Genomic DNA, 11,258 nt, shown 5'->3' on the forward strand with positions numbered 1-11,258 from the left:
GGCTGAGTTCCTTCTAGAGACTCCAGGGGAGAATCTAGGTTCTCTGTTTTCCAAGTTCTAAAGGCTGCTCACATTCCCTGTCTTGTGACCACACTACTCTGACCTCTGCTTCTATCATCACATCTCCTTCTCTGACTCTGAGCATCCCTCTTATAAGGACTACTGTGATTATATTGGACCCACCTGAATAATCTAGGATAATCTCCCTATCTCATGATTTTTTTTTTTAAAGATTTTATTTATTTGACAGAGAGAGAGACAGCGAGAGAGGGAACACAAGCAGGGGGAGTGGGAGAGGGAGAAGCAGGCTTCCCGCGGAGCAGGGAGCCCGATGCGGGGCTCGATCCCAGGACCCTGGGATCATGACCTGAGCCGAAGGCAGACGCCTAACGACTGAGCCACCCAGGCGCCCCTCTCATGATTTTTAATCACATCTGCAAAGTCCCTTTTGCCATATGAGGTAACATATTCACAGGTAGTGGGGATTAGAATGTGGACATCTTTGGGGGTCCATTATTCTGTCTACCACACACATACATTGGACTCTAGACCCAGGTCAGCAACAGTTCCCATCATGAGGCTGGCGCAGCCACCAAACAGCTAGCGTTGGGTGTGGCTTGTCAGATGGACAGTCCGGAAGTATGTATGGGGCAGCTGGTAATGAGGATAGGTCAGAGAGAGGCAAAAATCAGTAGGGGGCCAGTGGTCAGACAGGTGAGAGAGACAGAGGGGAGAGGAGGAACCCAGCCCAGAGAGACAAAGAGGTGACCCACCCCAGATCACCTCACCCACTGAGCCGGCTGCCTTCAGTTCCTGCTGAAATTCCTTTATGTCTCTCACCTTCTTTTTTTTTTTTTTTTTTTAAAGGTTTTTTATTTATTTATTTGACAGAGAGAGACAAAGCGAGAGAGGGAGCACAAGCAGGGATAGTGGGAGAGGGAGAAGCAGGCTTCCCGCAGAGCAAGGAGCCTGATGTGGGGCTCGATCCCAGGACCCTGGGACCGTGACCTGAGCCGAAGGCAGACGCTTAACGACTGAGCCACCCAGGTGCCCCATGTCTCTCACCTTCTAACAGCTTTCGAGACTCTAGGAAATCTGCCCAAGCCATCCAGCGTCCCTCGGCTGCTGGGGTTTTCTTTCATGACTTCTGGCACGCTTTCCCCTCCTGGGAACTGCCTGTCTCTCCATTTCTCTTTGGCGCTTCCAGATCTTGCTGTTAGGATTCTGAATTGAAGGCCAGACCCAGGATGGAGGCTCCAGCCCAGGGTGCTGAGCAGGGAACAGTCCCTGGGGCTGATTCCCAGTGAACTGCCTTGGGACTTCAGGAGAAACCTGACGTGAAGCCAAGGTCCCTGGTGGAGGACAGTGCTGGGATACTCACCTCTCAGGAGAGGGACTTGTGTGAAGCGGTGGCAGGTGGCCGGACAATTTTCTAGGGCGCCGGCTCCCAGAGCTGTGGCTTTGGCATGAGCCCCAGTCCAGCGACCTGACAATTCGAGGGAGCTGGATTCCTCGTGTGAGAGTCCCGCTTCCTGTCCGGTGCCCTGCATGACCCGGGTCTCACTCCTGAAGCCCCCTGTACCTGACCCATGAGTGTAGGGAGGTGCTTTCCTAGTGCGGCTCCCGGCATCAGCCCCCCTCTTCCTCTCTAGAGATGGGAACGGCAGCTCATTTCCGGGTCGGACACGCGGCACTGCCCCAGTCAGTCCCGCACGCCGTCTCCTTGGCGACAACGCAAAGTCATACCGCGCCTCCTGGGTGGAGAGGGCCGCGGTTGCCATGACAACCGGTGTCCTGGGGTTGGCCTACTGGGCGCGGCGGGACTACGTTTCCCAGCAGGCCTCGCGAGGGCTCCGGCTCTCTCCTGCGGGGACACTAATCCCTCAGTGCCGCGGTGGCCCGAAGGAGGAGGGTGGAAGGCTCCGCGCTGCGTGCGGGGCGGGGACCAGGGGACCCGTGCGGGCCGCCCCCGAGCGAGTAAGTGGCATTCGGCGCGTACCCGCGACTCCAGCCTGCGAGGCGGGATCCTCCGGGCGCTGAGCGCGCCTTCCCCGCTATCCTCCTGCCCACCCCCTACCTTCAGCGCGCGGGCTCGGGGCGGAGGCCTCCCTCGCGCGTTTCCGGTCCTCTTGCCCAGGGTCCGGGCTGGCCCCGGCGGGTCGGGCCTTCAGTTCCGGGCGGGCCTGTCGGCTCTACTTCCGGCCGCCGCGCACCCCATCTTGAGCGTGGAGACTGAGCCCCACGTGGGGAGGCACCAGGCCCCGCACCCACCGTCGCGGCTGTCAGAGTCAAGCTCATATCCTCCCGTTGGCCGACACTGGCCTCCCTGTTGTCGCCTGTGGTCCCGCCTCCCGGCCTTTGCTTGGGTTCAGACACCGGCTCCTCTTCAGTCCCAGTCCCACTGTCCCTTTCGCGAGGAGGCCGAAGAAGCCGCTCTTTGCCACGCTCTCACGCTGCCCCGCGTTTGTTCTTCACCGCACTAACTTCAAGTTTCTCCTTGTTCATTACTTCTTGCCTGCGCTCCTCTCATTCACTGCCCGTGAGAGTCCCCTGTTCGGCTCCGCCGCGTGCCCCGACCCTGACACCGATGATGGCCAGAGGGCCAGGCCCATGACGGCGGAGGCTTCATGGGGAGGACGGGCGCAGAGCGGAGTTGTGCCCGCCCTCGGGGCGCTCCTGCCCTACCGGGCTGTGCCCTGCCCGTCCAGCTGTACAGTGTAGGACAGGACAGATGGTTATCAGCCTCAGTGGGGTGTGTCCAAGCCCTGAGGACGGCCAGCCTCACTAACCTTTTCCCCATGTGCTGTTGTCACGTAGTTCTGCAGGGCTCAGCCTGGGTCGCGTTCACCTCTCAGCCCCTGCTTGCCCGAAGGTGGCTGCTTCGTGTCCTGCTCCCATCCACCAGCAGCCCCGGAGAGCGTTAGAAAGGCTGGGAGAACACTCAGGGTGCAGGGCATGCTCACCCAGGGCAGATGGGAGGTCACTGTGAGAACATCTGGGACAGCTGCAGTGCAGGGTTGGAGAGAGGCTCCCAGGAGCCCTTGCCGAGCTCAGCCTCAGATCCCAGGTCGATGACTGGAAGGTCATCCAGGTACAGACAGGTAGGGTAGTTTGAAGGTGCAGGCTGGGAGCAGGGCAAGAGAGGCAGGGAGACTCAGCCATGGTCTGCAGCTTCCACTTGCTGTGTCTGATGCTGGGAGGCAGGTTTCTGTCACGGTAGATGGACAGAGGAAGCCACCTACGGGAGCATGGTGTCTGGGGACAGTCTGGAGATGCCCTGTGCACATGGCTAATGGGTGACCCTTGGTCCCCACATTGTGTGAGTTCAGGGTTTCTTCCTGCTAGGTGGGAGCTGCTGGTCTTTCCTGGGACCACCCAGTCTTACCTGACCCTTTGCACGGAGCAGTGACCTGACTCCACATCACCAGGGATCAGGAGAGCCCCCACACATAAACCCATTCATCCTATGAAGGGTGCTGGACCAGTCTCTATTAATTTTCTGTGGCTGTTATAACAAATTACTACCAACCGGGTGGCTTAAAACAGCAGAAATTTATTCTCAGTTCTGGAGGCCAGAAGTCTGAAATAAGACATCATCAGGGCTCCAGTCTCTGAAAGCTCTGAGGCAGAAACCATCCCATGCAACTGTCCTAGCTTCTGCTGGTTTCAGATGTAACTTGGGTTGTGGCTTCATCACTCCAGTAGTGGCCTCCACCTCTTCTCTCTTGCTCTGTCTTTCTCTTATAAGGATTCTTGTTATTGGATTTAGGGCCTACCCAGGGAATTCAGGATGATCTCATTTCAAGATCCTTAACTACATCTGCAAATATCCTTTCCCAACTAAGGTCACCTCCACAGGTTCTGGGGGTTAGGGTGTATATGTATCTTTGGGCGGGGGGCACCATTCAGTCCACTACAACTTCCTTCAGTAGAACCTGCCCAGTCCTGGGTGACATCACACTCTAGGCCACCCATCCTCTGGCCTGTCCACTGATTCCATGGTGATTGGCTGTCCCGGGTTGGCCAGGCTGCCCCAGATGTGTTCTCCCACCCTGGTGGGTCCTTGACCTCTGGATCCCTGAGGTTCCAGGAGGTCATGCTGGATGCTGGCCTGGGGCCCTGCTCTGGCCACCAGCTGTTGTGCAAACCAGGATATGAGGCCAGCAACCATAACCCTGCAGGCACAACATTTACTGGAAGCCCTGGGGCAGAAGCATGGCAGGCACCTAGGTCCTGTTTTCCCTCACACCTGGGGCATAGCAACCTGGTATCATGCCAGAGGGACTTGGATCCTGGCTATGGGGCTTCCAAAAAGTACAGTTGTAGAAGTCCTGGTTCCTCCCCAGGATTGATGCACAGAAATATGGGTGCCTGCCTTCCTGCTGCTCAATAGTCACTGGGGGCCCCCTCCTCTCTGTGAGCGGCCAGAGTTCACCCTGGAGTTACAACTGTATGAGGAGGAAAGGAATGATCGTCCCCATATCAGTGCTTATGGCTTCCCCAACAGCTCTGTACCTGGCCCCCTGCAAGGGGTCACCCCAGCTCTTGGGAGGCAGACAAGGAACCCTGCAGAACCTGCATGCCTAGAGGCAGAGGCTGGGGGTGGGGGGGGTGCAGGGGAGGCTTGGGAGGTGGATGGGATGGGCTTCCCTTGCACAGCTCTCTGTGACTGGCAGTCACCCACTAGAGGGCAAAGCCCACAAAGAGAGGCAAAAGGTGAATGCTGTGGATGGTGGTGGAGAGCCAGGGGCTAGCCTGGGTGTGGAGGACAGGGCTCCGTGGTCAGACAGAATGGGGTGTGAGCTCCCTTTCCAAGTCACAGCTCTTGCCTTTGCCAAGTCACAGCTTCCCACCTGTAAATCAGTGATGCCAGTGCCCTGGGGCTTGAGACACCACAAAGCATCTCCCTATGTCCCAGCTTGTTGCCCATTAGGTACAGCAGGTGTGTCTAGCTTCCTACCAAGAGTTTTCTTCTTGAGATGAGTGGATTAAGGGGCACTTGGTTGAAGAGAAGTCTGGGACCTGGGGAGAATGCTGTTAACATAGAGGTTAACTTCTGATGTGAAAACTCTGCTTGGTGTACAGTCAGCTTGGGCATGTGGGAGAAGTTAATATTTTATTTTTACCTAGCAATTTTGAAGACCTTGTTTTTCTTGTTACAAAAGCGTTGTTAAACACACACACACACACACACCCCTCCGTCCCATGCATTACTGTCCCTATGGCTGGGGCTCAGATGACATCCCGGATGTTGAGGGCGGACTCACCTCGGCTACTCCACAGCAGACAGCTGGGCACGCTGAAGGCAGGAACACTTTGTGCCATGGGCGCATTCCTTTGTTGTTTTTTGAGATACAGTTCATATAACGTAAATGAACCATTTCGAAATGTACAATTCAGGTTGGTTATTAGTGCAATTTTTAGTTTTTAATATATTTACTATGTTGTGCAACCACTGTCTAATTCCAGAACATTTCCAGCACCCCAAAATGAAATTGCATACTCATTAAACAATTAGTCCCCATTCTTCCTTCCCTCAGCCCCTGGCAGTCACCAGTCTACCCTTTGTCTCTATGGATTTGCCTATTCTGGATTTTTCACATAAATGGAATTATACAATGTGGTCTTTTTGTGTCTGGCTTCTTTAACTGAGCATAATGTTTTCTGAGGTCCATCCATGTATTACTATTTCATTCTGTTTTATTGCTGAGTAATATTCACTTGTTTGGATAAACCACATTTTGTGTATCCATTCCTCCGTTGATGGACATTTGAGTTATTTCTACCTTTTGGCTGTTATGAATAATGCTATAATGAACATCTGTATGCAAGTTTTTGCTTGACTGCCTGTTTTCATTTCTCTCGGATAGATACCTAGGAGTGGAACTGCTGTGTCACGTGGTACCACCATGTTTAACCTTCTGGGGAACTGCTAGGCTGTTTTCCCCTGTAGCTGGTTGCATCATTTTCCATTCCCACCAGCTGTGTGAGAGTGCATTGTGCAATTGCTTTTTTTCTGCCAGATCTTCCTGCCCATCTGTCCTCATTCGGACAAAGTCTGAGTGTGGAGAGTTCGCTGGAAGAGGCTAATCAGTCCACCTGCAGTGGGTCCATGCAGTACAACAGCTTTGCCAGTCCCAATGTACAAGTGACACTTTTTGAAACTTGGACGCCCAGCTTGTCTCTTTTATTTGCACAGCAAGCTCCACATTCCAGAGAAGCCAGGTCCCTTGGCCTTGCCTAGGTGGGGCCTGTGAGGACTCTGCAGGAGTTATGGCCACTGAGCCTGGGTCCATCAGCCCTGGGCATGGTGTCCATTGCAGGTTAGATTCCTGTCCATCTACTGTTAGGGTGGTCAGCAGTGGTGGGCAGGTGGTGCCCACAGCTGCTTGCTCCCCCAGTTAGCCCATGTCAGTCCCCACACCTGCTTTTGGAGAGCTGCGTAGTCAGTATCTCAAGGCAGACAGGCATAAACACAATAACAGGGTAGGAGAGTAGCCTTTTCCCACCTGGAAAGAATATCCTCGGACTCAAATCCACAAGTGTTTGGGAAAAGAGATGTGTCCCTCACATCCTCCTGCTGCCTCACTCTGTAAGGGCCCCACGGACAGTCTGGCACTGGGGTACAATATGCCATTGTTCAGTGTCACCCAGATGTCCTCCTGCCTTCTTGAAGTCTGCTCTAGGGGCTCCGAGCACCTCTGCTTGGGTCTCAAGCTCTAGGTGGCTAAATTGTCAGGTGGAGAAACAAAGGCACAAAGTGGTAGTTGCCACAATGGGGAAGGTGTGGGAGTTCCAAGGTATTAGCCCCCATCAGTGCCACCCACGGGAGAGAGAGCCAGCAGGGATCAGTATCCTTATGGGCCCGAGTGTAGCCTCATGAAATCTTAGTCAACCCAGACACTAAGTGGCTTTGAGGTACAGATGGAGAAAGGTGGCCTCATCTGTCGGGTTGAAGGCCGGACTCACACAGGCCTGGAAGTTACAGGAGGGTTGGTAGTTATCACGTGACTGGAGTGAGGCCTGTTTGAGAAACCTCAGGTCACGGTGTGGTCCTGTCCTTATTGTCACCTTTGTTTCTTTAGAAAATGCCCCAGACTGTTTACTTGCTGAACATGTGACCAGACAAACCACCCTTAATGTGGGCCCTTCAGCTTCCCACGCTCCAGCAAGCAGCCTCCTGAAGAGCGGAGCACTGACGGCGGAGCAGCTTCTCTGACCCCCCGTGATCTGGGGAACGTGTCCAACTCTGCAATTTTCACTTTTAACCAATTCAGTATGTCTAATTTTCACTCCCAAAACAGTTTCCTCCAGAGCACTAACCATCAACCTATTTCTGCCATTGTGGTTGTGATGTCCAAGGGCAAAATAATCCACCAGGGATGGTTGGCAGCAGCGTCCTGAAAAGAACCACATCCAGTTGCTCTGAAGTTTCGTTGGCTGAAAACGTGTAGAGAGACTTGGTTAAATGCTTCCTGATTCTTTTTAGTTCCAAGTCATGTTATTTCAAGCCACTGGTGCCCCCAGGCACGTGCTTGTTAGAAATCTGCAAAAATGACAGAAAAGCAAAAGCCGGTCAAGGGAGAGTTGGTGAAAACCATTTCACGAAATAGACTCAAATTTCTAGAACTTTTTTTTTTTTTTAAAGAGGGAGAGAGGTGGGGAGGGCCAGAGGGAGAGAGAGAGTCTTAAACAGGCTCCATGCCCAGCACTGAGCCCCACGCGGGGCTCAGTCTCACAAGCCTGAGATCATGACCTGAGTCAAAATCAAGAGTCAGATGCTTAACCAACTGAGCCACCCAGGTGCCCAAAATTTCTGGAACTTTTGATAAAGGGATATCTGCCTTGTACAGAAAAGGGAACAGAGTAAAAAGACAAGAACCTGAGCCCTCATGCTCAGTGAGGTGTTGATTTACTGTGGTCCCATATTCATACCCCAAAGGCTGTGCTGGGCAGGTCCGTATTTGTTCTGGAAGTAACAAGAACATAGGAAGAATTCTCATTCTTACCATGGCCTCTTTAACAGGTCAGTCCTCTGTTAGTGACTGTCATTGATCAGTAACCTAATCGACATGCAAGTCTTCCTTTTTTTTTTTTTTTAAGATTTTATTTATTTATTTGACAGAGACAGTGAGAGAAGGAACACAAGCAGGGGGAGTGGGAGAGGGAGAAGCAGGCTCCCCACTGAGCAGGGAGCCCGATGCGGGACTCCATCCCAGGACCCTGGGATCATGACCTGAGCCAAAGGCAGACGCTTAACCGACTGAGCCACTCAGGTGCCCCTTGTGCTTTTCCCTTCTATATTCCTACCCAAGAGGTAGGCCTTCTCTCCCTGATGTCTCCATATATGTTCGCTGCACATCAGAGTCACCCTGACTGATGGCAGGTGAATAGGGTTGGGCCAGGTCAAGGCAGGGAGTCAGAAGGGCATGCTGCCAGGAAGCTGGTGGTTCCTGGAGTGGAGATGTGATTCTGGGGAGTGGGCAGTTGAGCAACTGGGGTATGTCTTGCTAAAGGGAGGGGCTGCTGAGGTCCCAAGCCAAGGATGATGATGCTCCAGCAACTGTAAAGAGGAAGGATGATGCTCTCTGGGGCCTCAGTGACATTCTAGACCTTGGCAGGTGTCAGGAGTCAGGGCAGGGGGCTCCAGGGTTCTCACTGCCTGATGTCATTCCTTCTCTTCTTGCCCTGGGCTATGGAAAGCTGGGGGCAACCCCATCAGTCCTGGCGTCATCATTCTTTGGCAGTTCTCCCCTCTCCCCTCCTGGGAACTGCCAACCTCCATTTCTCCTCTGCTCTTCCAGATCCTACAGCCAGGACACTGTGTTGGGGGCTGGCCCCAGGATGGAGGCTCGGGCCCAGAACTCCAGGCAGGGAGGCATCCCCAAGGCAGATCTCCAGGGAGCCGACAGGGGCCAGGAGGAGAGGCCCAAGATGGAGCTGAGGCCCCTGGCAGAGGACCCAGCTAAGAGACACCCCTCTCAGGAGGGAGACCTACATGGAGGGACAGCAGGCGGCAAGATGGCTCCCCAAGGCAGGGGCTCCTGGAGCTGGGGCCTCGGTGTGAGCCCCAGTCCAGGGACCCACCAGAGTGCAGGAGCAGGACCCCTGGTACAAGAGCCATGTGGCCCCACCTCCTCTCAGGACCCTGACCTAGTCACTCCCCAGGGGCCACATGCTGGGGAGGGCCCCTATTGGTGCCCAGTCGGTACCAGGGCCTCCAGCCATAACTGCTGCCTGATGCAGCGTCTCAGAACACCCCCTGAGGAAAAGTCCCTGGTGTGTGATCACTGTGGAGGCCAGGTGTTGTGCTGGTGCTGCCCCAGGACCCAGCTGTCCGAGATCCACACAGAGGATGGGTCACATGACCAGCGCACAGGCACCCAGACCTTCCCAAAGACCCTGCAAGTGACCCTCCTCCAGCAGAACCCCTTGGAGGACTGCAGTTGCAGCGAGGACTTTACCCGGAGGGCCCGGCTGGCCCCGCAGGAAACGACGCAGATGGCAAAGGAGCCCCTCCTGTGTGCGCGCTGCGGAAAGCGCTTTGGCTCCAACAAGCAGCAGCAGATGGCTGAGGGCCCCTTAACGTGTCCTCAGTGTGGCCAGGCCCCTGGCCCCCCGGCCCAGCGGCTCTACGTCTGTGACCAGTGCGGCAAGGCCTTCACGCGCACCTCGAGCCTGCTGCAGCACGAGCGCATCCACACCGGGGAGCGACCCTATGAGTGCGCCGAGTGCGGCAAGGCCTTTGTGCGCTGCTCCGGCCTCTACCGCCACCAGAAGACACACTCGGCCGAGCGCCACCGCCGCAGCCTGGCCCTGGCCCGGAGGTCCTTCCTCGTGGGGTGCCCGCCCTGTGGGGACTGTGGCGAGGGGGCCCAGGGGCCCTCACGGGTGCCCGTTGCCGGGGAGAAGCCACACGAGTGCGCCGAGTGCACCAAGGCCTTCGCCCTGTTCTCGCACCTCGTGGAGCACCGGCGCGTGCACACGGGTGAGAAGCCCTACGCGTGCCCGGAGTGTGGCAAGGCCTTCAACCAGCGCTCGAACCTGAGCCGGCATCAGCGCACGCACAGCAGCGCCAAGCCCTACGCCTGCCCGCTGTGCGAGAAGGCCTTCAAGGGCCGCTCGGGCCTGGTGCAGCACCAGCGCGCGCACACCGGCGAACGGCCCTATGGCTGCCCCGAGTGCGGCAAGACCTTCCGGGGCTGCTCCGAGCTGCGCCAGCACGAGCGCCTGCACTCGGGCGAGAAGCCCTACATCTGCCGGGACTGCGGCAAGGCCTTCGTGCGCAACTGCAGTCTGGTCCGCCACCGGCGCACGCACACGGGCGAGCGGCCCTACGCATGCGCCGAGTGCGGCCGCGCCTTCAGCCAGCGCTCCAACCTCAACGAGCACCGGAAGCGGCACGCGGGCCGCGCGGCCTCGTGAGCGCGCGCGCCTCCGGAAGCCTGAGGAAACGGTTCTCGTCTTTCTTCAACCTCACTCGGTACTCACTGCGTCCGCAGGCTTCCCCGACTCAAGTTCTATTTGACCCTTTCAAGTGGGCGCATAGTAATGGGTTCTGGCGAAGTGCTAATAAACACAGGAATGAAGCACTCATGTGACCCAGCGGCTTCGTGGGCTATCGGAAGTCTTGCTCCGCCTCCCTCGGTGGGCTGGAGAGTGGGGAAGCGGGGCTGGGGGGAGTGACTCCCCGGGGGCACAGGCAGAAAATGGTGGAAGTAACATTCGAACCCAGGACCTCTCATTGCACCTTCCTAGGGGCCTTCATTAGCCCTTGGTACCCTCTGGGTGTTTGCACACCCGTTAGCGTAGCTAGACCCCGCCTCCTCCCTTCGGTCTTCGAGATATTTCCTCTGGCCTCCCTGGGCCTCGGGAGGGGGACTCGGCATACCTTGTGACCCTCCCGGGGCCGAAGGCCACGGGCTTCATGGGCAGGGCCTCTGCCTGCCCTGCCGCCGGGTGGCTCCTAGTCACTATGCAGAGGGCTCCCCTTGGAAGGAAGAGGGATTCCCTGGCAGCCTTGGTCTGGTTTGTGGTTGGCAGATGGGGACCTCATCATGTTATGTCAAAGCAAGGTGGTCCAGCCAGAGCTCCTCTTCTGTCAGAGGACTCCAGGCTGGATGCCATCTCCTGCTGCATGGGAGGAATCAAGGAGTGAGACCCAAATGCGCGGCCATATTCCCTGGGGCCACCACATAGGTGGGAGTCCACCAGAGGCCTGGAGCAAGTAGCATGGTTCTTTCATAGCAGTATGTATA

General features: G+C 56.1%; 1 protein-coding gene across 2 annotated transcripts; it reads left to right on the top strand.

The window, feature by feature from the left end:
- The first annotated feature begins 1,897 nt into the window (after positions 1-1,897).
- Positions 1,898-10,584, top strand: ZNF837 (zinc finger protein 837). Of its 2 annotated transcripts, none has more exons than XR_004297547.1 (2): positions 1,898-1,977; positions 7,086-7,536. XR_004297547.1 is itself a non-coding variant. In XM_032388614.1 (2 exons), the coding sequence occupies exon 2, from the start codon at positions 8,845-8,847 to the stop codon at positions 10,423-10,425; it is 1,581 nt and encodes a 526-aa protein (XP_032244505.1). In that variant the 5' UTR covers positions 1,911-1,977; positions 8,805-8,844; the 3' UTR covers positions 10,426-10,584. The 2 variants fall into 2 exon arrangements, 1 of the variants encoding a protein (XP_032244505.1); XM_032388614.1 differs by lacking the exon at positions 7,086-7,536 and adding an exon at positions 8,805-10,584 and having other exon boundaries at positions 1,911-1,977.
- Positions 10,585-11,258: the final 674 nt, after the last annotated feature.

Source organism: Phoca vitulina, unplaced genomic scaffold (assembly GCF_004348235.1).
Source record: "Phoca vitulina isolate PV1807 unplaced genomic scaffold, GSC_HSeal_1.0 scaffold52, whole genome shotgun sequence".
Lineage (NCBI taxonomy): Eukaryota > Metazoa > Chordata > Mammalia > Carnivora > Phocidae > Phoca > Phoca vitulina.